The 26,619-nt window shown below is 46.9% G+C and overlaps 2 protein-coding genes across 2 annotated transcripts; one reads left to right on the forward strand and one right to left on the reverse strand.

The window, feature by feature from the left end:
- Nucleotides 1-6,164: 6,164 nt before the first annotated feature.
- LOC123169139 (transcription factor MYB44) lies at nt 6,165-7,756 on the forward strand. Its single transcript, XM_044586993.1, has one exon. The coding sequence runs from the start codon at nt 6,592-6,594 to the stop codon at nt 7,504-7,506; it is 915 nt and encodes a 304-aa protein (XP_044442928.1). The 5' UTR covers nt 6,165-6,591; the 3' UTR covers nt 7,507-7,756.
- Nucleotides 7,757-8,906: 1,150 nt separating this feature from the next.
- LOC123181721 (uncharacterized) lies at nt 8,907-17,999 on the reverse strand. The gene is made up of 16 exons (XM_044594045.1): nt 17,900-17,999; nt 16,100-16,629; nt 15,599-15,848; nt 14,888-15,186; nt 14,459-14,638; nt 13,550-14,287; nt 13,377-13,471; nt 13,237-13,290; nt 12,885-12,973; nt 12,742-12,807; nt 11,996-12,544; nt 10,942-11,016; nt 10,740-10,810; nt 10,600-10,657; nt 10,037-10,238; nt 8,907-9,876 (listed from the first exon to the last, which is right to left on the reverse strand). The coding sequence occupies exons 2-16, from the start codon at nt 16,495-16,497 to the stop codon at nt 9,239-9,241; spliced, it is 3,762 nt and encodes a 1,253-aa protein (XP_044449980.1). The 5' UTR covers nt 16,498-16,629; nt 17,900-17,999; the 3' UTR covers nt 8,907-9,238.
- Between the last annotated feature and the right edge of the window lie 8,620 nt (nt 18,000-26,619).

The following is a 26,619-nucleotide window of genomic DNA, read 5'->3' on the forward strand; positions in this document are numbered from 1 at the left end:
CAACTCCATTCGTGAAAGTGTTCAAAATGGAGACATAGATATTTGTAAAGTACATACGGACCTGAATGTAGAAGATCCGTTGACTAAACCTCTCCCTAGAGCAAAACATGATCAACACCAGAACCCTATGGGTGTTCGATTCATCACAATGTAACTAGATTATTGACTCTAGTGCAAGTGGGAGACTGTTGGAAATATGCCCTAGAGGCAATAATAAAATGGTTATTATTATATTTCTTTGTTCATGATAATTTTCTATTGTTCATGCTATAATTGTGTTATCCGGAAATCGTAATACATGTGTGAATACATAGACCACAACGTGTCCCTAGTAAGCCTCTAGTTGACTAGCTCGTTGATCAACAGATAGTCATGGTTTCCTGACTATGGACATTGGATGTCATTGATAACGGGATCACATCATTAGGAGAATGATGTGATGGACAAGACCCAATCCTAAGCATAGCACAAAGATCGTGTAGTTCGTTTGCTAGAGCTTTTCCAATGTCAAGTATCATTTCCTTAGACCATGAGGTCGTGTAACTCCCGGATGCCATAGGAGTGCTTTGGGTGTGCCAAACGTCACAACGTAACTGGGTGACTATAAAGGTACACTACAGGTATCTCTGAAAGCGTCTGTTGGGTTGACACGGATCGAGACTGGGATTTGTCACTCTGTATGACGGAGAGGTATCTCTAGGCCCACTCGGTAATGCATCATCATAATGAGCTCAATGTGACTAAGGAGTTAACCACGGGGTCATGCATTACGGTACGAGTAAAGTGACTTGCCGGTAACGAGATTGAACAAGGTATTGGGATACCGACGATCGAATCTCGGGCAAGTAACGTTCCGATTGACAAAGGGAATTGTATACGGGATTGATTGAATCCTCGACATCGTGGTTCATCCGATGAGATCATCGTGGAACATGTGGGAGCCAACATGGGTATCCAGATCCCGCTGTTGGTTATTGACCGGAGAGTCGTCTCGGTCATGTCTGCATGTCTCCCGAACCCGTAGGGTCTACACACTTAAGGTTCGGTGACGCTAGGGTTGTAGAGATATTAGTATGCGGAAACCCGAAAGTTGTTCGGAGTCCCGGATGAGATCCCGGACGTCACGAGGAGTTCCGGAATGGTCCGGAGGTGAAGAATTATATATAGGAAGTCCAGTTTCGGCCACCGGGAAAGTTTCGGGGGTTATTGGTATTGTACCGGGACCACCGGAAGGGTCCCGGGGGTCCACCGGGTGGGGCCACCTATCCCGGAGGGCCCCATGGGCTGAAGTGGGGAGGGGAACCAGCCACTGGTGGGCTGGTGCGCCCCCCATGGGTCTCCCCTGCGCCTAGGGTTGGAAACCCTGGGGGTGGGGGGGCGCCCCACTTGGCTTGGGGGGCAAGCCACCCCCTTGGCCGCCGCCCCCCCCCCTCAGGTGGGATCTCCAGGGGGCCGGCCCCCCCCCCCCAGGGCCCCTATAAATAGTTGGGGGAGGGAGGGCAGCCGCACCACAGCCCCTGGCGCCTCCCTCTCCTCCCGTGACACCTCTCTGGGGGAGGGAGGGCAGCCGCACCACAGCCCCTGGCGCCTCCCTCTCCTCCCGTGACACCTCTCCCTCCCGCTTGTGCTTGGCGAAGCCCTGCCGGGATCCCCGCTACTTCCACCACCACGCCGTCGTGCTGCTGGATCTCCATCAACCTCTCCTTCCCCCTTGCTGGATCAAGAAGGAGGAGACATCGCTGCTCCGTACGTGTGTTGAACACGGAGGTGCCGTCCGTTCGGCGCTCGGTCATCGGTGATTTGGATCACGACGAGTACGACTCCATCAACCCCGTTCACTTGAACGCTTCCGCTCGCGATCTACAAGGGTATGTAGATGCACTCCTTCCTTCTCGTTGCTAGTAAACTCCATAGATGGATCTTGGTGATGCGTAGAAAATTTTAAAATTCTGCAACGATCCCCAACATAGACATGAGTTGTCATTTGATAAAAGGGATCACATTATTAGGAGAATGATGTGATTGAGTTGACCCATTATTTTAGCTTAGCACTTGATCGTTTTAGTTTACTGCTATTGCTTTCTTCATGACTTATACATGTTCCTATGACTATGAGATTATGCAACTCCCGATTACCGGAGGAACACTTTGTGTGCTACCAAACGTCACAACGTAACTGGGTGATTATAAAGGTGCTCTACAGGTGTCTCCAATGGTACTTGTTGAGTTGGCATAGATCGAGACTAGGATTTGTCACTCCGATTGTCAGAGAGGTATCTCTGGGCCCTCTCGGTAATGCACATCACTATAAGCCTTGCAAGCAATGTGACTAATGAGTTAGTTGCGGGATGATGCATTACGGAACGAGTAAAAGAGACTTGCCGGTAACGATATTGAGCTAGGTATGAGGATACCGACGATCGAATCTCGGGCAAGTAACATACCGATGACAAAGGGAACAACGTATGTTGTTATGCGGTTTGACCGATAAAGATCTTCGTAGAATATGTAGGAACCAATATGAGCATCCAGGTTCCGCTATTAGTTATTGACCGGAGACGTGTCTCGGTCATGTCTACATAGTTCTCGAACTCGTAGGGTCCGCACGCTTAACGTTCGGTGATGATCGGTATTATGAGTTTATGTGATTTGATGTACCGAAGGTAGTTCGGAGTCCTGGATGTGATCCCGGACATGACGAGGAGTCTAGAAATGGTCGAGACGTAAAGATTGATATATTGGACGGCTATATTCGGACACCGGAAGTGTTCCGGGTGGTTTCGGAGAAAACCGGAGTGCCGGAGGGGTTACCGGAACCCCCCGGGGAAGTATTGGGCCTTAGTGGGCCTGAGGGGAGAGAGAGGGTTGTAGCCCAGGAGGTGGCGCGCCCCCTCCCATGAGGAGTCCGAATTGGACTAGGGGAGGGGGGCGCGGCCCCTCTTTCCCTTTCCCTCTCCCTCTCCCTCTCTTTCCTTCCCCCTTCCCTCTTCCTAGTTGGACTAGGAAAGGGGAGTCCTACTCCTACTAGGAGGAGGACTCCCCCCTCCTTGGCGCGCCCCAAGGGACGGTCGGCCTCCCCCCTTGCTCCTTTATATACGGGGGCGGGGGGCATCCTAGGACACACAAGTTGATTGTTCCAAGCCGTGTGCGGTGCCCCCCTCCACCATAATCCACCTCGATCATATCGTAGCGGTGCTTAGACGAAGCCCTGCGTCGGTAGCAACATCATCACCGTCATCATGTCGTCGTGCTGACGGAACTCTCCCGCGAAGCTCTGCTGGATCGGAGTTCGTGGGACGTCATCGAGCTGAACGCGTGCTGAACTCGGAGGTGCTGTGCGTTCGGTACTTGGATCGGTCGGATCGTGAAGACGTGCGACTACATCAACCGCGTTCTCATAACGCTTCCGCTTACGGTCTACGAGGGTACGTGGACAACACTCTCCCCTCTCGTTGCTATACATCACCATAATCTTGCGTGTGCGTAGGAAATTTTTGAAATTGCTATGTTCCCCAACAGTTTGCTCATGCTAAAGGTCTGCGTCAAGAGATGCAAGTTCCCCGCTACTTTTGGTCATAGCCATGGATGCTCTGTCCGCTCTCATCTGCAAGGCATCCAGCGAGGGTGTGCTTTCCTCCTTCAACGGAATCAAGGCAAACCATAGATTGTCCATATACGCAGACGACGTGGCCCTTTTCATCCGGCCCACAGCCCAGGACCTCTCATGCGTGAGAGCAATGCTACAGGTGTTCGGTCATGCTTCTGGTTTGCGTGTTAACTACAGAAAAACTTCGGCCATCGTGATACAAGGGCAACAGGAAGATGGAGATAGGGTTCAACACTATTTGAACTGCCGGGGGGAAGATTGGCCATGCAAATATCTTGGTCCTCAACTTAGTGTACATCAGCTCACCCGAGTGGAGTGGCAGCCCTTGCTTGACCAGGCAAAGAGATTCATACCATCTTGGCAAAGGGGACTGATCCAGAGGCCTGGCAGACTTGTGCTTGTCAAGAGTGTGCTATCGGCGCGCCCGGTACACCACTTGCTAGTCATGGACGCACCCCAATGGGTATTTGAAGAGATCGACAAATGGATGTGTGCCTTTTTCTGGGCAGGGAAAGAATCAATGAACGGAGGGCAATGTCTGGTGGCGTGGCAAACTATTTGCAGGCCAACTTGCTTTGGAGGATTGGGAGTCAAGAACCTAAAGTTGCAAGGACTAGCCATGAGAGTGCGTTGGGAGTGGCTGAGCAGGACTGACCTCACTCGTCCTTGGCAAGGTCTACAACTCATGGTGGATCAAGAGGCAAGAGCAGTCTTTGATAGCATGGTGCTAATAAAGGTAGGAGAAGGTAGCAGGGTCTTGTTCTGGACAGACAGATGGCTACATGGTTTCGCCGTCGGTGACATAGCTCCCTTGATTGCTGGCATGGTGGATGCTAGAACCAAGCGGAAGAGAATAGTGCAACAGGCTCTAACGGAGGATGATTGGTTACATGACATCAGAGACGAGCTTTCTTTTACGGCACACATGCAGTTAATCCACTTGCAGCAGGCAATTGCAACGGTTGACAGGGATGTCTAGGAGGAGGATCAGTTCACTTGGCCTTGCGACGCCTCAGGTGCATACACCACGAAATCCACCTACAGTCGTCTTTGCCAGGGGTTAACGCGTCCTGCCGCAGCCCAGTGGATCTGGCGTAGCTGGGCACCCCTCAGGTGCAAAATCTTTGCCTGGCTAGCTTCCCAAAACAGGCTATGGACATCTGATCGGCGAGCGCGGCACGGTTTGCAGGACGCTCCTTCGGTGTGCTATACGTGCTGCCAAGAGAAGGACAATGTGGATCACATCTTGGCACAATGTGTCTATGCGAGGCAAGTGTGGCACGGATGCTTCGATTACTTACAAGTCAACTTACGCATCCCGAGCCATGATGATTCCTTCATGGAATGGTGGGGAAGGACACGGGTTACCTTACAGGGATTGGATAAGCGAGGTCTTGACTCCTTCATCATCGCGACAGCTTGGCAGCTTTGGAAGCAAAGGAACGCGAGGGTGTTCAATCGGATCGATCAGATTAGAACGCCGGCAAATTTAGTGCGTCAAATCTTTGAGGACATCAAGCTATGGAAACTTGCGGGAGTAGGAGTTGTGGGTTTAGCTAGATTTGTGAGAGAGTAGCTTTTCTTTCTCTGTTGGAGTTGGTGTAATCGTGATGATGTTCGCATCAGTCACGAATCTTGTAAAAATTGCTTCTCTCTTTTATAAAAATACGGTACACATTTGGCATACTCTCAAAAAAAAAGGGTGAAGTTTTTTATTTTTTTGCGAGGAGTGAAGTTGACGCCATTTAAGCTTGTACACTTAATCTTCGTACATGGAATTAGAAACGAAAATCCTGTAATCACCCAAAAAGTATGCAGCAAAGGACTAAACGGTTTAAGTGATCTGGCTATTTTTTCTAAAAAAATAAATAAATAAAGAAGCGAGAGGCGGTTTCTCTTGTGCACTATCGGCCAAATGCAAGTGTGTGTAATTGGAAGGCAACAAGATAGCGCCAGTTTCTGGTATGAAGGTTGCGATCTTCCCTCGCATGCAGCCATCTTTTTTTTTCTACGCACATGCTCACGCGTGGGCGCACTCATACAGGAGCATGCAGAGCCCCTTCTGGCTACACCTACACGTATACCACTACCAGCCATGAAACTGCAGCTGCAGCATGTGGTACATGGAACTATGGAAGAAGACTTCATGACGCCAAACCTTTAATCTTTAAGATAGTGTGCAATTTAATATTTGAATTACTCAAAATTTTGTGGTACTACTTAGTAACTTGTAAAACTTGTAAAGTTGTAGTCATAAATTGGTCGGTTTAGAAGTAATTTTTTGCAGCACACAAACATAAAACCAGCATCAGACCCTTCTTTTAGATAAACAGAAGCATCGTAACGGCGACAAGCTTCAGATTGGTACTACAACTCATCGACTCTTATCAGCAAATAAGATATCGCCCGACGGCACCAGTATTTGGCGGATTGCGACCGATCCTCCCTCCCTCCCTCCCCCACGGCACGTCGCACCCTGGGGCTGGAGATAACAGGAAACGGCAGAGCGCAGCATGGACGCCTCGCGGGCCACCTTCCCCGCACCACTCGAGAGAAACGGTAGCACTAGCAGGTCGCGACGCGTGACATCCAGCCCCGCCTGGCCTGGCCTGGCCCGGCACATCGCGCGCGCACGCACGCACGCACGCCGTGTAGCCAGCCGGGCATGCAAATGCGTCCATCGCCGGCGGTTCGCGGGTGACGCCGGCCATACCATCCGTCCCACGCACCGCCCGCCGGAAACCACCGAAAACGCCCAAAAACCCCACGGAAAACGCCCGAAACGCGAAACTGTAAAGCGCGCCCGCCCACCTAACACGCCCGCAGGAGCACACGAACCAACCAACGCCCTCCCCTCTCTCGCCCCGCATCCCGTCCCCCGGCCCAACCGCACGCCCACGTCCACGTACGTCCTTATATGCACAACCCACGCGGCAGCCGCAGCCGAGACCGAGACCGACGCGGGTAGAGAGGGGAGAGGAGGCATGCCGGACGGCGGGGGCGGGTCGGACGGCGCGGGGACGGGGGCGGGGAGGATCAAGGGGTCGTGGAGCCCCGAGGAGGACGAGCTGCTGCGCGACGCCGTGGCGCGCCACGGGGCCAGGAACTGGACCGTCATCAGCGCCGAGATCCCCGGCCGGACGGGCAAATCCTGCCGCCTGCGCTGGTGCAACCAGCTCAGCCCCGGGGTGCACCGCCGCGCCTTCACCCCCGACGAGGACCGCCTCATCTTCGACCTCCACAGCAAGCACGGCAACAAGTGGGCCACCATCGCGCGCAAGCTCGTCGGCCGCACCGACAACTCCGTCAAGAACCACTGGAACTCCACGCTGCGGAAACGCCGCAGGGCGGCCGCGGCCGCCGCCACCGCGGGCAACGCGGCGGGCGGGCCCGTCTTCGCGCCTGCCGCTGCCATGTCGTTCCAATCTGTGGATCTCACCAAGGGCGGGGAGGACGACTACGACGACGACGACGACAGCGACGGCTCGGTGGAACCGCCCGCCAACGCCAAGCGGCCCCGCGTGGACGTCCCTCCCGCGGTGAAGGTGGACGACCAGGCGCCGCCGCCCGACCCGCCCACGTCGCTGTCACTCAGCCTGCCGGGAACCGGGGTCGGCGCCGTCACCCCGCCGGCTCCCCCGGCGCCAGTGCCGGCGCCAGCGCCGGTGAAGGAGGCGTGGATGGAGAGCGCGAGGGCGATGCTGGAGCAGAACCCGTGGTTCATGGAGGCGATGAAGCGGATGGTCGAAGATGAGGTGCGGCGGCAAATGGGCAGTGTGTGCTCCATCATGGCGTCCCTGGGCAGAGCCGGCGCGGCGGCGGCCACCCTGCCGACGGCCAGGGTCGATCGGGCAGAAACGCACCCGGCAGGCGGTCGAGACCAACGGACGGACGGATAGACGAGACGCCAAGCATCTGCATTGCATGTTCCATTCAACTCCTCGTTGTTACTCGTCGATCTCACCCATGTCCGTCTCCATCTCCATTTCCATCCCCTGCTAGTAGAATCTAGCTAGTAGTTTTTTTTTTGTTGGTTTATTTACCTTAGAAGAAATTACTCCTGCAAGAGAAACAGAAGCATTTCGGATGCGCACTGTTTTCCTGTGAATTAGTTGGGCCGGTTGGATCGATGGATCGCTACTATTTTCCTGTTGGGGAGTTCGTTCAGGTGTGGTTGCGATTATCACTGAATGTGTTGTGCGTGCGTTGAGTTTGGTTGGGTGGGCGAGGCGTTACCCAACCGCACGCCCGCACGTCGCCGTCACGTCGTCTCGGCTCCTCGCCCAGTAACGGTTTTGCTGGTGGTTTTCAAGTGAGTACGCCAGTGGGCTCACACTTGACGGGCGTTTCCGTTACTGCTACTACATGCGAGTTTACATTTATTAGCACAAGATATGGCGGAGTATATATCTTTTTTTTTTCACTTTGCTAGTCCTATTTCTATCCATCACCTGTTCAGATTTTGAGGCGTATTAAATTAATCATAAGAAAACTCACTATATGCATGTGTTTTTTTGTTATTTACGTGGTCATGCATGCATGCATTGTACTCTAATTAATAAATTTGTAAATAAACTTGAGAAAGGAACGTATTAATTATGTTCTTTTGCAAACTATAAAATTTATCAAATTCTTGGTTGGGAAGTTTTTTGAATTAGGATCTGTAAACCGGAAGGGGGTGAGTATATGTTACTCGGTATCCTAGGACACGTCCAGGCAGCAGCATCGTCGGCGTTGCATTCCTTCTTGGAGGTGCTGCTTGGTACGCGACGGATCGGAGCCTTGATCTGTGCTGGGTCGATTCTGGAGGGCGCAGCGGTGGCACGTCATCCGTGCTTTTGTCAAGCTGTCATTGTTGGCATTTGTTTCTTCTTCTTTTTTTCTTTTTCTTTTCTTTTGGGCTTGTTGTGCTACTCGTCACAACAATTGCTATGTGATCGGTATCCGATCTTTTATAATCAAAGCGGCATAATTAAGCTACATTTGGCGATAATAAAATGGATGGGCCTTGTTATAGCAAGACTAGTTGGTACTCCCTTTCTAAAGAAATATAAGATCTTAACAGAGGGAGTGTCTCTTTCAGCTCAATTTGAAGTTCATAGTACTTGGTCCCGCAATTGGGCTGGCATAACGAGACGGGGTCACATGGTCCAGTGAAACAGGTGACAGAAAGCATCGGCCGAGATACACAAGACGTTCCGAAATAGCAAGGGAAATGCGCCTGCCAGGTAGCAACGGAGGTGTGCGCCAACTGTTGCGGCAGACCGCAACCAACAAAAACGCCAACAGGCAACAGAAGTAAAGCTATAACCGACGCCGCTTTATTTTAGCACAAGGGGATACCATATGTACAGCCTTTCAAGTACAGTCAAGCAACCGGCCTCCCTGCCTTGTACAGCACCAAAATAGATATGTACAGTACAGAGTGACGTGTTGTACAAGGTAGGGAGGCGAGCTGCACGCCGATGATACAAAGGGGGGGAGGGGTGTGAGGTCTCTACAAGCTTTTATCGAAAAAGAAAAAATGCTACCTGGAGACTATCCGGCCTGGTGTTAAACCTGCTGGGGTTGGTGGTTATCTTGAGAGAACCACCTGTTACCTGTGCACTATATGAAGCTTTCTATGTGGGCCTATATCATCATATTAATCTCGTTGATGTCGTCCATGGGGATCTCGAGGCCCATCAAGTCGAGATCCTGGAACCCATCGTCGTCGTCTATATTATTCAACCAGCCGCCGAAATCGCCGTCGATTCCTGGCAGCTCAAGGTTAGACAAGTCTGGTATTTCAGCATCGTTTGCGGGATTTGCCTGTTCATCACGTCTAGTGGCAGCAAAGGTGCTACTGTCCTTGCTCTTGTTGTCTGAAGGAGTTACTATCGTCTGCGGCTGTGGATCCGGATCCCGGGGAGGAGCACTGCCCACAGGAGCAGATATGTTGGCTGTCCTCTGTTTGGGCTTTGTTTTATTCTTCCGTTCCCCTTTTACACTGGACGATGGCGGTCGCCCTGATCTGTGCCCTTTACCTTCCCTATCTCTCTCACTTCTCTTTCCTTTTGTATTGCTAACAAGGGAAGCCCCAAGGCCCGAAGTCTTCAGGGTTCCTCCAGTTATGCTGCCTACAACCTCATCAAGCAACAATTCCCTTTGTTTTACATTATTTGTCCAGGGATCCTCCTTAGCAAATGACAGATCCGACATGTGACTGCTCGCTCGAGAAGCATCTGATGCACTAGACCTTTGGACCGATTTTGGTAGTGTATTATTTTCTGTAAAAAGACGAGTAAGAACACAAGCGATATTATAGTGAAGACAAAGCAGAACAGTATTCGGTATACACGAATGCTTACTACCAAGAGCGCAAGTATTACTTGTCTTTATGAATCTGTGTATGGGTGCTTAATAGTTAATATAAAGTACAAACAATACCTTGTGAAGCAGAATCTGGGTCCTTTCTGTGTGAAGTTGCTGATATAAACATATCCTTGAAAGGGGCTTCATCAAAGCAGCTTGTTCCTGCCTCTTCGTAGATTTGGCAACGAGCCATCGTGCGTTTAACAAAACTGAGGGCAGCATGTTTGCTAGCTCTATTAACACTTTTGCTGCTTGAATTATTTGAGCCACAGAATGCCTGTAGTTTGGCAGCAACAATAATAACCGTTTAATAAAGTATTCTAACATAATGAAATTGGGATTCACAAAAAAATGAGGTAAACAAAGCAACCAAGGTCATTATCTCATAAACAGGAAATGCTTGGTATGAGAAAACAAATCTTGATTATTAAGAAATTTTCAAACAACAATAACATCAACACAAAACCTTCAATTTTAGCAAATATCTTCATTCGACTCAAAAACCCAAGTAAAACAAAATTAGGGTTATATTCATACTATATTAGCAATTAGGAAACTACATTAGTGCACCCTAGCCAATGACCCAAAGAAATTAAGAGGTAGCTGTATTTTTGAGATTTTTAGAATGAAATTATTACCATGTATTTCTCGTAAGCAATGAGCACAAGTCTCTCCATGGCGCGCTGTGAAAATTCCCTGGTATGGGGCCGAACCGTGTAGATATAAGTTTGAAACTCATGAAATAGTGTTGTAACAAATAAGAAACAATGTACAATACCTCTGCTGAGACTCCTTCTCAGTTCTAACCATTCTGTCCAACTTCGCTAGTAACTTTTCCTTCTCGAGAACCTTCAACACCATAAAAGGATTACAATTAACTTGACATCGTATGTTGAAGGAATGAGCCAATGACACTCAAAATAGTGAAACAGGTTAGTCGACGCGCACACACACACACATGTATAGTGATTTATTAATACCTCCTTATGAAGTTGGCCTTCTAATCTACAGATTTCAGCATTGACATCCTCGTCTTCACTCTGTGCAAGATCAGGCTGGAATGGTAACAGAACAGTCAAAACATGGAAAAACGATCTGCACTGTAATTTCAGAAAACTAAGAGACCTAAACATAAATACTTTTATTAATAAATATAAACATACATACTTCTATCAATAAATATAAACATCAATATTTATTAATAAATAGAGCTAAACATAAATACCCATATTCAAATGCTTATAAAATTTACCTACTATTTGCCTCCAATACTCATCATATTACTATTATTATTATTCGGCTGGAGGTATATTTGGTGTGTAGCATAAAATACTCTTCACATGTCCAACATTCTTAACAGTTGAAAAACATAGCCCCTACTAAATAAGAAGGCACCTAATTATTAAACTAACAATAGAAGAAACTGCTAATGCAGTGACTTCTGAACTAGGTCTACTATGGCTGTTCATTAGCAATAACCCACCAAAAACGGTGCAACGTGTTAAGCTTCATGCACTAGCCCCCTCTCACGTGTGACGCGGGAAGTCAACACGTGAATAGACTCAAAGAGGTATGGCTACAGAGGCCTATACGTGGACACAGAGGGGGGCAGCAGCAATTTTTTAATAAATTGCAAAAGCCTGGACATGAACTCAAGACCCTAGGTCCTAAACCACGTTAAGCTTCATGCACTAGCCAACACAACCAAAAGTACGAACTGATGGAAAGGGCTAGGCAATCCACATATACACTTCAACACGAGCAAGCTGTTGGAATATGAGCAGTCTCGACAGATTAGGCAAACCCACTCATGAGTGATCTAACTTCAATGGTTGTCAACCTCTTACTGCTAAGGCAATCAGGTTATTATCTGATTACGCAAAAGAAATGGATTGAAAATAAGCTGTTACTGAGAGTAGACCATGCATGTTTGTGTACAAAATGCACATGGGAAGATAATCAATGAAAAATAAAATCCTACGTAACCAAAACAAATTGCATAAAATGCTACTGTAATAGTGACAAGATACCTACCACGGGTTCAATAGATACACCCACTTCACTTAGCTCGATGATAATCCTATCACTGAAGCACATTTCACTGTACTGAAACTCGGGCCACACCTTGGCCTTCTCCATGACATTACTGTTCTTTTGTGACGGTTCATCATTGTATTTCCAATCAGATCCCAACATGAAACCATTAGGGCAATTCCCTGCAGCTTCAAAATTCAGCAAAGGCTCCAACTTATAACCTTCTGAATGAGATTTCCATCCTCCTTCATCAAAATGTATTTCATGTGTATCGAATGGATATCCTTCGCTTCTGTAACCGTCGTTGGCAATATCATCAACCTTATCTTCATCTATCCAAGCTTGAATAAGTCTTTGGCCAACCGAACCAACTTCTCGCACATCAATTCCTTGGACAAGTTGATCCAGGATAGGTTCGATGCAGCTTGTCCCCCAGGCGCCTGAATCATTCACCATCCCATTCAGGGCATACCCATTTGGAAGAGCACTATGGTCATCTTTGTTGCTACCAGCCGGAGTTGATGGCTCTGAAATGTATTCAAGGCTACCCTGCAAAATTGAAAAATTTCAGCATAAATTGACTGGACCAGAAGAAAATGGTAGGGATTAATGTTAAATAGAGGGTATCAAACTATGAATGCATTCTCGACTTCTATATATGGTAACTACCCACAAATGCATAGCTAATCAGACATATTTTTACATAGTGTAATGAAAGGAGTAATCTTCATAGCCTACTATAGTACCTTGTATTTCTGACTTTCGTCTCCTTCAACTGACCTGCTCGCAGCAGAGTCATCTAGCAAATGTATCTAAACAATTGAAGTATTAATCAAGAAACTGACGAGTAAAGAGTAATTATTTTGATAGAAAATAAGATCATGTATACCTGTTCACTTAGGTACGCTATGTCTTCTGTGGTCACAAAACCAAAGAAAGGATCCACCTGCCGCCAAAATGCACTTCCATAAGCAGACCCTAAAACAAGCAGAAACATCACTCAGTAACTTCCAAATAAAAAGATGATGCTGACTATGAAGTCAATGGTCAAAATCGTCAAAACTGTGTTGAAAGTTGAAACCAGTTCATGGTTGGTTTTTGTCCGGTTTTGGAAGTCTGAGGTTGTAAAGTAGACAGTTTTGAAGTTCGGGGTTGTATCTTAGACTTTGTTGACAATTCAGGGTTGTAATATGGACTTCTGTCAAAGATAAATGCTGGACTTTAAGGAGTATAGTAAATACTTAGAGCAGAATTTGCTGAAGCAAGCAGTTCCTCATGATCATCTTCTGATTGCACTGGCAAGTGAATAACACAACGTCAGCAGAATGAAAGAACACTAGAATCACAAACAACAGTTGAACACTCGGTGGTGGGCACGTACCAGGAGAGTCCGCCTGCAGATTGCTAATTGTATGCCTAGGGCGTGCATTGCCTTTACGCTCTGATATTTTCTTTATCAGTGGTCTTCCAGATTTACTGCAAGGAAAATTCACTGTAAGAATATCTCTGAGCCGTATCTCAAATGACTTGCGGTTGGTTGAGGAAAAATCTCACCTTTCGTTTCTCTCTGAGACTGTCCTTACACTTCTTTGTTTTGTAATCGGAGCATTTTCAAGCTTGTCAAGTGATGAAGGGGTACTGGGCCTGGTTGGAGTAAAACCACGACCAATCCTTCCTTGTCTTCGTGAAGCATCGCCAATATCTTCATCAGCAGAAAACTTATTCTTTTTGGAAGGATGCCCAAGCATTGCAGTCTTTTGAAAACCACAGTGGCCATCATCCAGTTCACCAGCCCTTTTGCTTTTGTCCCTCAACTTTTTCTCAGCAAATCCAAACTCGCCTCCTTCAGGTCCAGTTGAGTGCCCATGATCTCCCCTTTTGGCTTGTTGTGAAGCATTTATAGACGCACGCCTGGGTAACCCGGCAGATTGTTCACTGATAGATGGACTTTCAAGCGAACCAGATACTAATGTCCCATCAGTGCTTGTGATGATGGGGACTAGATTTGACTTCCTTGCTGAACGGGAAATCTTCTGAGGCCTCTGCCCACCCCACTGGGTGGGAGGGGATAGTGAATGTGCAGACTTTGTACGTTTAGAATTGCCAGATCCACTAGCAGAATTCAACTTATTTGTGGCAGAAGGATGTTCCCAGTCATCAGGATTAGCTTGTAGTCGATGCCTGTTTGGAGATGACTTTAATAATGAACCAGAGTTTGATCGGGGTCCCCTAGCAGACCCGTTTGCCTTTGATACTGCTGTGATATTAGAACTAGTGTCATCTTCATTGAGTCTGAAAAATTCAATGCATCAGATGCCATGCATTTTTTTACTTGCAGAAAGAAGCAAATATTGGTAGAAAAAAGTAAGTCTTGACACACAGGATGTAACTACATCCATTCGATGTGGCAAGTGATGAATTGGGGTAAGAGGATACAAAGTGAAAGGTAGAGAAACATCTTACTTGTTAATAGCTTTGGGATTGGACATTTCCTTATCTAAAACAAGTTGTCGATCCCTTTTGTTAGTAGGATGGAAACCACTGTCTTGGTCATTCCTATTCAGGGATCGCCCAACAAGACCATTTTGTGCAGAAAACAAGTCCGCTTTACCAGTACCAGAGACAGATGCAACAGCTCCAGACCTGCACATTCAGTTTCACATAATTAATACCCAGAAGAAGAAGAAGAAGAAGAAGAAGAAGAAGAAGAAGAAGAAAGATGCTGATTAAATTGTCAAATGGTCATGAGAAGGACTTCCTATTAAATTTAGTGGAATTACTGAATTTGAAGAATGTACAGAGAGAAACAGTTGAATTTCTCAGAGCAAATGAAGCCTGAACAATAGAGAATCAGTGCAATGAAAAGCAAGGATCGAAGAATGAGTCTTTCACCTGAAACTAGGGGAACTTCCCATTCTTGCCCTGGCATCACTGCTAAACTTGTGTTGCATGCCTTGTTTCTGCTCCCGGTCTACATCCATGGTTCGTGAAGTACTAACGGATGAAACATCTGCCTTGATGGCAGAACGCTTTTTCTTCATCTTTGGCTTCTCCCAACCATCAATACTAGTTGCCAAGCCTCTCGTTTTTTCTTCAAGAACTGCTTGACCACCATTTGTAACTTTCCCAGGATCCGAGCTTCTATCAACGGGTGCCAACCCCCTTGACATACTCGCGGTCCTTGAGTCCATCTAGTAAACCAGAAATAAGCCGTGTTATCAATTAAGAGAACAATGGAATGTAAACTAAACAAATATATAAAAATCCATAATAATAAGTTAAATAAAACTGGCAGGTCATCTGATTTCCATGCACAAGAAATATCATTGCATGCAAGTTAACAATGACAAAACAGCATATCAGTCAATCTAGTAGAACATATAGCTAAACAACATGATAAATGGAGAGAAAATCAGTTTAAAGCAAGGCCTAATTTGATAGTGTGGAAAACTAATAGAGAACCACACGTACACTGAGTAGCAACACATAGTCATATCATTCCTTTTTGTACAACACTGTAGCAACTAGTTATTAAACAACCATTTAGAAGAAAAGAAGTGACAAGCGAAGAGTTAAACAAAATTTAGCGCTGCAAGCTACAACCTCCGTCATGGATGTACGCAATCTCCTATTTTGTACTGCATTCTTTGTCCTCTCTTCTCTTTGAGGCCCAAGTTCTGCATCATCTGCATTCAGATGGCCGTGCGGGCCAATCCTGGACATAGCTCCTCCACACAAAGATGCAGTAGATCGTTCATTAGATGAACTGTCTCCGCGGGAACGTTTTCGTGTAATGTTAGGACAACATTTATCAATCTTCGCTACAGCAGCACCAAAAGCTCTAGCTCTTAAACTGCAAAAAAAACATACTAAATAATTAGTGCATAGTTAACATAATAATCCATATGCACATTGTCTGCCCATAGAACGTTTCCTAGTACGATAAAATCAGTATTGTAGAAGAAAGGCCTATCTCCAATAAAAGATGCGTTTCTAAATTGGACACATCAGCCAATCAACTAATTAACAGAATTTGGAGTTCCGTATTTGCTGCCGTCTTTCAAATTCTTAGTTCATCTGACAAGACAGCATAGAGAGTAGTACCTAGCTTTGTTTGACATCTCATTAATGTTATGCCTCAAACGTCTGATCTCTTCAACAGAATTAGGAAAGTTCCTTCCTGTACATGGAGTTGATGTTGATTCTTCTGGGGAAGTTCCAAATATGGAACTTATTGATTTTTTTACATCTAATCGAGATGCTTTCTGATCCAAAGTTGCTGCCCTTAGTTCCATGGCAAGGGATTGAAGCAAGGTAGCAGAGTCAACTGCTGGTGATCTTGTTGAGCTTGATACTGGGAACGTCGCATAACTATCACCACCTTCACGAAAGCTTCCAGACCTTTCCAATGAAGCAGACGAATATGACCCGCGTGATCCATTGAAGTACCCATGCCCATCAGGGCTGCCAGACAACAAGTCTGACTTTGTACCAGATGCCATTAACCTGGTTCTGGCAAGTTTACGCCGCTAAAAAGTTCAACATGAGTACAAAAAGTTGCAAAAGACTAATCTTGCAACCATTTGAGCTCAAATGCCCAAGAAGCAGTGAGAGATCTCAAATCACAGAAATACCTGTCAATATAGAAGATCGTGAGTTATAAATAAATCATGGAACCAGTCTTTCACATCAAGTAACATGGTACGCTCCAAGTCCAAAGTAAGGAGCAAAAAAGATAGCTTTGACCGAAGAAAACACACGACCTTAATGGATTGTGCCACCACTTAATGTTTTAAATAAATATTTCCGCGTGTGACATCTTGTTTTATTCCATGATTTTTACAAACATAAACTTCTCTTCGTGTAAAGAAACTTTCTGCGTATTAATATTGACCGATAAAACATAGTCTGCAAAACAGGCCAACTGCAGTGTGACACACTAGTCGTACATAAATTATAAATAAACAACTCGTCCAATTATATGCAACGTGTCCCATTAATGCAACAATACTATTAATAAATGCAACCAGCTCTACTCCTTCCATAAGTCTTGGCCTCTTGGGGTACACTATGAGACACAAAATTTGTTTGTTTTCCATCAGATTAGACTTCTAATTAGTTGTCAAATCCCAAATACGGTTAATCATGCACAGACCAAAGCTCGACAGAGATACTAGTAGCTCCTGCGGATGAGCTCTAGTACAAACCAAAGACCACTTGACAATCAGCATCACCAACAGAAATGCACCATCTACAAGGAAAAGGACAACAGAGCGACTTTTACCCAAAGTTCTTGGAGCTAGCTAACAAATCAAATAAACCATGATACATGGCTCCATGCAACGTCCATCAATGACCGAAATGTAGAAGTTGCTGAAGCACAAAATGAAGCACTGAGAACTACTCTCAATTCTTTTTCAAATGTCCAGCAAACTCTGGCCATTCTCGGTTGCCAAACCCCGCAGAAAATTTGTAAGTCTCGTGGTAGCTACAATCAAGAATTCACCAATTCAGAGCTAATGAAGCTTGCCACTACAGCACTCTAGCCCGCCTCTATTGATCCAGCCGGCTCAACCAACCGCCACTCACCGCCCGGATCTCAGCAGAGATCCCAGCAATTCCAGTTAAATCCAGCACATACCATCTCTCGTGAACCTCTCCACAGCCCTGCCACCATCAGCAACACCACCATCATCCTAGACGCCCCGACCCATGCCGGATCCCGTGGCCAAACCCTTGTGGCGGATCAACCCCCGGGGTGGGCCCGCATGTCAGACCACGCGTCGCACAAAGAAATCCCTCCCGCAAGCTCAGACAGCTTGCCCCCGAGCACCCGCGCACGCGGGAATAGCACGATTGCTCGGAGGACTCAAATTGGGCGTAAACGGTGTGATTAGGGCTTACCAAGAGCGCAGGGATCCGGATCTTCAATCCGGCGGGGGAGCTCGCCGCGGAAGAGGAGCAATCGAGCGGAGAGGAGCACAGCGTCGGGGAGAAAGGGCGGCTTCGGTGAAGGCGGAGGAAGGAAGGGGACGAGGTGGGGTCGCCGTCGGTCTGAACGGACAAAGGGGGAAAACTAGTCAAGCTAAAAGGGTGGCGGTGACTGTGCCAATGACATGTGGGACCGGGATCGCTGGGCAGTGGCAGGGGGCTGTGATGTGTGGGGATTTCGTTGGCCTGGTGGGTACAATCTCCTGTAAAGCCAATACATACTTACGAAAGTCATCTTTTGATTCCGAGCTCATATGCTTCCACATGAACAGTAAAATCGAAAAAATATCAAAACAAATTAAAAAAATTCTAATTTTTTTTAGAGAAACATTGACAAAAGTTTTAAGTGCTTGCAAAAATTCATCATGAAATTACATTTCTGTAAGGCGTGGCAAAAAAAACAAATTCAGTGCTTCAAAATGCTTTTGAAAGTAGCTTTTTCAGAGTACTGTTTTTGTTTTTTTGCCATGCCTTCTAGGAATGTGATTTCACGACGAATTTTTGCAGGCACTTAGAACTTTTGTCAATGTTTCTCCCAAAAAAATTGGAATTTTTTGAATTTTTTTCGATATTTTTTCGATTTTACTGTTCATGCGGGAGCATATGAGCTCGGGATCAATTCCTCCGCGTCCCAATACTTAGAGCTACTAAGAGGATGAATGCGGAAACATTGTGAAAAGGGCTTAGAATAGCTCAGGTGTGGAGGTAGGAGGTTGCTTAATGGATGGCTTGAAGAAGGTGCCATCCGAACTAAAAGGATGGGATTCAAATGTGCTAGGAAATCTGCAAAAGAGGATCATGGAGAAAAAACAAGAAGTGGAAAATATCAGGAGGAGCGAAATTAATCCTAGCACTGTGGATCGTGAGCATGTGACCAAAGAGAAATTAAATAAGTTGGAGAACCAGTTGAACACTTTTTAGAAACAATGTGCTCATGTAAAATGGCTCCATTCAGGGGATCGAAATACCGCCTACTTCCACTCTTTTGCTTCGAAGAGAAAAAGGAAAAATAAAATAGAGAAATTACAGAAAGAAGATGGATCATGGGTCGAAGATGGAGAACAACTAAAAGAGCATGTAGCAAGCTATTTTTCCAATCTGTTTTCGTCTGAAGCTGGATATAACATAGACGAAGTTCTGAGAGTTGTTCCTGCTATAGTAAGTACAGACATGAATGAAATCTTATGTGCAGAATACGTACCATAAGAGATCAAAAGGGCACTTGATGATATTGGGGATCTGAAAGCACCAGGGCCGGACGCAATGTCTGCTTTATTCTATAAACGCTTCTGGGAGACAGTGGGAGAACAAGTAACAAAAGAAGCGATGAATGTACTAAAAGGAGGAACTATGCCCGAAGGGTGGAACGACACCCTAGTGGTACTTATTCCCAAAACCTCGAAGCCGAAGAACCTGAAGGAGCTGAGGCCAATAAGTCTATGTATTGTGGTCTACAAAGTGGTGGCTAAGGTACTAACAAACAGGGTAAAATTGATTCTACCTCATATTATTTCTCACAGCCAGAGTGCATTTGTACATGGTCACATTATATCGGATAATATACTGCTTGCATATGAATTAATACACTACTTGCAAAACAAAAGAAAGGGGCCCAAGGGATATGCAACACTCAAACTTGATATGAGTAAAGCATAAGATCGTGTCGAATGGAACTTTCTTGAAGGTATGCTCTTAAAGTTGGGGTTCAGAAGGAGTTGGGTGAAATTAATAATGACATGTGTCTCAATTGTAAGATACCAAATTAAGTAACAATTATGTTACAGATATCATCCTACCTCAACGCGGATTAAGGCAGGGGATCCTTTATCCCCCTACCTCTTTCTCATATGTGCAGAAGGATTCTCAACGATTCATGAAGCGGAGAAAAACGGCCGACTAAGAGGTATAAAATTTGCAACAATGCTCCCAGTGTCAGCCACTTACTTTTTGCTGATGACTCTCTTTTGCTCATTGCACTACTGCAGGATGCTGCTAACGCAACAATACGATCAGAGACCCTTTGACGAAACTGTGTGCGATGCATTAGTCGCAAACGGTGATGTAAAAAACCGTCAAAAAAGATGCAAAACGTTTGTGATGGCGGGTACATCAAACACGGTTCAGATTTTACTTGCGTGTGTGATGTTGGGCATACGGTTGATCCAGACGAACTGTTTGCGATTATACAGAACAACAAAAACGTGCAGCCATATCAATGTGTGTGTGAAATACGGCATACAGTTCGCTCCATTGCCGCCACACCACCGCCGAAAGCCAGGGCCATCGCCCGCTCCACCGCCGCGGTCCAAAGGCGGGAGGTGGTCGTCATGGCCGCCACCCCACTGCCGGCCATCACCCGCTCCGCCACCGCGGCCCGAAGGCGGGAGGTGGTGGTCGTGGCCGCCACCCCATCATCGGCCGCCGTGGTCGCCAGCCCACCGTCGACCGCCGGGGTCATCACCCGCTCCGCCACCGCCGCCCCGAAGGCGGGAGGTGGAGGTGGAGGCCCGCACGTGCGTCAGCGACGTTGCGCGCTACACCGAGTTCCTACGGGAGGAGGAGGGTCATCCAAAACAACTATTTGCGTTGAAGGGATGCATAAATCCTGCGCTGCGAATTTTTCCTTGACTTAAGAGGGAAGACCATAGCTTTCACTTTGCATACGGGTGTTCTCTCTAATACGTTTGCAATCAAGAGCTGCAGAAATCTTGCTCGGCACATTTTCCCTTGGCTTCCTGGGGAAGCTCTCGGTTTGCATACGGGTGTTCTAACTAAAACGTTTGCGATGAGTGTTTTATATTTAAAAACCATTGGCGTTTTTTCAAAAGAAAATCGTTTGATAAGTCTATACATTAAGAGAGAAAAACGGAAGTTCGTTCAAACCATATCTTTCATTCAGTCACACTGCGAATTTATATGCATATGATCGAGAATTCGAGATGCAGTATTAAACCCCAAAAAAACTATTTTCGGCAGCGGTGGAGGCGGCGTGCCGCGCCATCATTGTCGTTGTCGTCCTCCGGGACGCCGTTGTTGAAGTCTTCAAGGTAGCACAGAATGTTCTTCACTTGTAAATCAAACATCATGTCGCTGCGCGATCGACTGGCGGGGAGCGGGAGGACGGCAACTGGCGATGCTGAGAGGTAGCGGTCGACGGCGGCGTCCCATGCCGCTGAGGGGGGGCCACGCACGGGCACGGCAGGTGCAGCCAAACGCACGAGGTTCGGCACCGCAGTTGGTGGAGGGGGCGCGCACGGGCGCGGCAGGTGCAGCCAAACACACGGGGACTGGCGCCGCGGTGGGTGGAGGGGCGCGCACGGGCACGGGCACGAGCGCTGGCATGTACACGAGCTCGCGCGGGTCCGCGTAGACCTCATTGACGCCCGCGCTTCCAGCTCTGTGATAGTGCTCGGCGACCAGCCCGTCAATTGCTACGGGGATGGTCGCTAGCGCGGGCACAGGGATGGGAGCTGGGACGGGAGCGGGGGCAGCAACCGCCGTGACCAGCTCGTTCAGGGCCATGTCCATGAGGCCCCATTCCTCCTTATTTTCTATCTCCTACGGCTCGGAGTCGACTTCACCAAACTTGAAGACTAGTGGCAAATGATCATTCCGCGCCATGGCGTTGGTGGAGGTCTGCGGGAGGGAGGGGAATGGGAGGCGAACATTAAGGCCGCCCGTATTAAACAGCGGCTTGGGCGCCATTAATGGAGAGGAAGGCGGCTGGCCATGGAACAAAGGGCTCGCTTCCTAGTGAGCCTGACAGTGTACAACCCACACGCTTCCCGGTGAGCCTGCGCATTGGAGGACAGCTTGCACGCCTCTCGGTCAGCCTGCGCACTGGAGTCCGCTCGCACGCCTCCCGTTCAGTCAAGCAGCTGTCTGCACGGCACCTCCTATAGCCATTAAAACCAAGACACGTGGCGTCACGTGAATGGTTAACAGAACGCACACGATTTGAATTATACAAACGTTTGAGATATTAAAGTGGCAACTATTTTTTCAAAATGCCTTTGTTGGTTGTTATTCGAGTGCGCCTTCTCTCAAAATGGACACGAAAAATACCACAGCATGTCGGGTGCCATTCCATGATAGCATGCCAAGTTTCATGAATTTCAGACGAGTTTTGGATTTACTAGAATTTAAAAACAAAGTATCTAAACGTTTTGCCGGCAATCAACAGTGCCCTGGTGTTTGAAATTCATTCCCATTTCTTGTATGGGACCTAAGCATGCACCCAAGGACACAGATTTGATTTTTCAACCAATTTATATGCACTTGAGCATGTGCATGTAGTTCAAATTTGAATTATGCACATAAAATGCCTAGAAAACTCAGTTAACGTATAAAAATGTCCAAATGAACCCCGAAAAATTCCAAATTTTAACACAACACTCCTGTTTTCTATGTTGACACTAGAAAATTTTTGAAAGTAATAAGAGGCAACGAATATCGTTTCGTCCCCAAAGGTGGCACGTTCCCTACCGAAACCATCAGGCTTGTTGTGAGAAGCTCTGGTTTGTGAGAAGCTTATAGCAAACCTGCCCCAAATGGGACAAAAAATTTACCACGGCATGTTGATGCCGCTCCATGATAGCATGCCAAGTTTCATGAATTTCAGACGAGTTTTGGATTTCAAATGTTTGCGGCCGAGTGACGGTGGCAGGGTGTTTGAAATTCATTCCCATTTCTTCTATGGGACCTAAGCATGCACCCAAGGACACATATTTGATTTTTCAATCAATTTATATGCACTGGAGCATGTGCATGTAGTTCAAATTTGAACTATGCACATAAAATGCCTAGAAAACCCAGTTAATGTATAAAAATGTCCAAACGAACCCTGAAAAATCCTAAAATTTAGCACAACATTTTTGTTGTTCTATGTTGACACTAGAAAAAATTTGAAAGCAATAAGAGGCAACGAATATTGTTTCATCCCCAAAGATGGCACATTCCCTACCGAAACCATTAGGCTTGTTGTGAGAAGCTCTCGTTTGTGAGAAACTTATACCGAACCTGCCCCAAATGGAAAAAAATACCATGGCATATTGATGTCGCTCCAAGATAGCATGCCAAGTTTCATAAATTTGAGACGAGTTTTGGATTTACTAGAATTTAGAAACCAGGTATCTCAATGTTTGCGGCCGAGTGACGGTGGCAGGGTGTTTGAAATTCATTCTCATTTCTTGCATGGAACCTAAGCATGCACCCAAGGACACATATTTGATTTTTCAACCAATTTAGATGCACTGGAGCATGTGCATGTAGTTCAAATTTGAATTATGCACATAAAATGCCTAGAAAACCTAGTTAATGTATAAAAATGTCCAAACGAACCCCCAAAAATTCCAAAATTTAACACAATACTCATGTTGTTCTATGTTGACACTAGAAATTTTTTGAAAGCAATAAGAGGCAACCGATATCGTTTCGTCCCCAAAGGTGGCACGTGCCATACCAAAACCATCAGGCTTGTTGTGAGAAGCTCTGGTTTGTGAGAAGCTTCTACCCAAACCTGGCCCAAACGGGACAAAATTTTTACTACGGCATGTTGATGCCGCTCCATGATAGCATGTCAAGTTTCATGAATTTCAGATGAGTTTTGGATTTACTAGAATTACAAAAGCAGGTACCTCAACGTTTGCCGGAGAGCCACGGTGACGTGGTGTTCGAAATTCATCCCCATTTCTTGCATGGGACATTAGTATAAACCCATGGACACATATATGATTTTACAACCCATGTTGGAGCACCAGAGCATGTCCATGTAGTTTAATTTTGAATTGTGCACCTGAAATGGCTAGAAAACCAATTTAGTGTATAAAATGTCCAAACGAACCCTGAATAATTCCATTTTTTTACGACACACATATAGATGCATGTTCATTGCAGATAAAAGTTCTAGCAATTCAAACACCGTCCATTGCCCTTGTGACCCCATCATGTAATTCAAATAAAGATGAAAAATCAAGTAGATCCTACATAGTTTATTATCACCAACCGTGTGAGATGCAGTATAAAATATCCTGGAGCACCGTCGGTGTATAGTACGCATATGGCTTACGCGAGAAGGTGCGTCGGCTATAGTCCACAGCCGGCGTGTCAAGCACACTAGCCCGCTCCCCAAATATCATTTCACTGTTCAATCGTCGCCGGTGAAAGATGGGACGTGGACCCGCATCGCGAGGGAAACTTCGACGACCCACTCCGGCGAGAGCGCGGCCATAGTCTCCATGCGCGTGCTAACAAGGTGCATGAGCGCGGCCGCAATCTGTGACCGGGTAGCCAGGGCAGCCCAAACGGCCAATGTTGCTTCTCAGGTGGCAGCAGCAACATCTGCCTAGAGGATAGCAACTGGCAAGAGCAGCACAACAGCTGTCCGTTCCACAGCGGCAGCCTTAGCCCTGATGGAGGCCGCCCACGACCATGTCGAGGCCACCCACGCCCAGCTCGTGGCGGTCACCACACAAATCGATCAAGCTTCTCCGACAACTGTCGGCAACCCACGACCGAAGACTTGGCAATTGCCGAGAGCGTTCGAGCAGCCATTTGTTCCTCCGCCGCATACCTTGCCATGACGGAGCCCGTCCAAGCCCACATCGCGGCCGCCCACGCCCAGCTCGTGGTGACCTTTTCCAAAGAGATGGCGGACGCGGGTGGCGAGATGCTTGCCGAGTATGGTGAGATGGATGCCATGGAGCCCCTTCCCCAGGAGACCGTCGGGCGTGAGCTGGACATGGAGGCGGCAACGGAGATCGACGAGCACTAGCCGTAGTAGTACTCTTTGTTTTGTTTAATTAAGAGCGCTGGTCTTTAATTTGTTAGAGTAATGTTTAGGTCAGCTAGCTCTGTCTAATTGCTGAACTTGCTCGATTAAGAAGTGTGGGTGTGTTGTAGTCTCCTTTGTGTACCCAAATTATGCAATGACGCGGCTGACCACTGTAACCAGGGAAATTCGAACCAAAATTTTTGACGTTCAAACTCATCACAAATGGGTTAAGCTATCTGCATCACTTGTGATGTTCACATATCATAAACAGTTCTGAATAAGGGACCATGTCTGATGACACTTTGCGCGCCAGTTTTTTCGCTGAACCGATTCCAAATTTTCGGCTTTCGCGGAAATATCTACCTCCCCGCCCCCTCCCCTTACCAAAAGCCACATTTCCCCTATTTTCGCCTTCCTTTCCAAGTTGAAACCTTCACTCCTTGCTTGCAGCGCCGCCTCCTCGCCGGCGACCCTCCTTCAAGCTGCTCGGCCTCGTCTATCCAGGCAGGTAATCCACACCCGACCCCGATCCTCCTCCTCCTTCCACATCCCACATGCCCCGACCGCCGGCGCGACACCTTCCACCCAAATCACCGACCCCTCCACCAAATAAGTGAAGGAAATATGCCCTAGAGGCAATAATAAATTTATTATTTATTTCCTTATATCATGATAAATGTTTATTATTCATGCTAGAATTGTATTGACCGAAAACATAATACTTGTGTGAATACATAGACAAACAGAGTGTCACTAGTATGCCTCTACTTGACTAGCTCGTTGATCAAAGATGGTTATGTTTCCTAGCCATAGACATGAGTTGTCATTTGATTAACGGGATCACATCATTAGGAGAATGATGTGATTGACTTGACCCATTCCGTTAGCTTAGCACTTGATCGTTTAGTATTCTGCTATTGCTTTTTTCATGACTTATACATGTTCCTATGACTATGAGATTATGCAACTCCCGTTTACCGGAGGAATACTTTGTGTGCTACCAAACGTCACAACGTAACTGGGTGATTATAAAGGTGATCTACAGGTGTCTCCGAAGGTACTTGTTGGGTTGGCGTATTTCGAGATTAGGATTTGTCACTCCGATTGTCGGAGAGGTATCTCTGGGGCCCTCTCGGTAATGTACATCACTATAAGCCTTGCAAGCATTGTGACTAATGAGTTAGTTGCGAGATGATGTATTACGGAACGAGTAAAGAGACTTGCTGGTAACGAGATTGAACTAGGTATTGAGATACCGACGATCGAATCTCGGGCAAGTAACATACCGATGACAAAGGGAACAACGTATGTTGTTATGCGGTTTGACCGATAAAGATCTTCGTAGAATATGTAGGAGCCAATATGAGCATCCAGGTTCCGCTATTGGTTATTGATCGGAGACGTGTCTCGGTCATGTCTACATAGTTCTCGAACCCATAGGGTCCGCACGCTTAAAGTTAGATGACGATCGGTATTATGAGTTTTGTGTTTTGATGTACCGAAGGTAGTTCGGAGTCCCGGATGTGATCACAGACATGACGAGGAGTCTCGAAATGGTCGAGATGTTAAGATTGATATATTGAATGTTATATTCGGACACCGAATGAGTTCCGGGGGTTATTGGATAAATACCGGAGAAACCGGGAGGTTACTGGAACCTCCCGGGGGGTTATTGAGCCTCATGGGCCCAAGTGGTGGAAGAGGAGAGGCGGCCAGCTAGGGGCGCGCGGCCCCCCTAGCCCAAACCGAATTGGACTAGGGGGCCGCCCCCCTTTCCTTCTTCTTCTCCTCCCCTTCCTTCCCCTCTCCTACTTGGACTAGGAAAGAGGGGGAATCCTACTTGGAGTAGGATTGCCCCCCT

Source organism: Triticum aestivum, chromosome 1D, assembly GCF_018294505.1.
Source record: "Triticum aestivum cultivar Chinese Spring chromosome 1D, IWGSC CS RefSeq v2.1, whole genome shotgun sequence".
In the NCBI taxonomy this organism is placed as follows: Eukaryota; Viridiplantae; Streptophyta; class Magnoliopsida; order Poales; family Poaceae; genus Triticum; species Triticum aestivum.

Excerpts from the sequence above, each read along its gene's own strand:
- LOC123181721 (XM_044594045.1), bottom strand. The coding sequence starts at position 16,497 with ATGGCATCTGGTACAAAGTCAGACTTGTTGTCTGGCAGCCCTGATGGG. Across the intron at positions 14,639-14,887 it reads GGAAGTTCCCCTAGTTTCAG|GTCTGGAGCTGTTGCATCTG; the intron begins GTGAAAGACTCA and ends CTGAATGTGCAG. Across the intron at positions 13,472-13,549 it reads GTCTCAGAGAGAAACGAAAG|TAAATCTGGAAGACCACTGA; the intron begins GTGAGATTTTTC and ends TTTTCCTTGCAG.
- LOC123169139 (XM_044586993.1), top strand. The coding sequence starts at position 6,592 with ATGCCGGACGGCGGGGGCGGGTCGGACGGCGCGGGGACGGGGGCGGGG.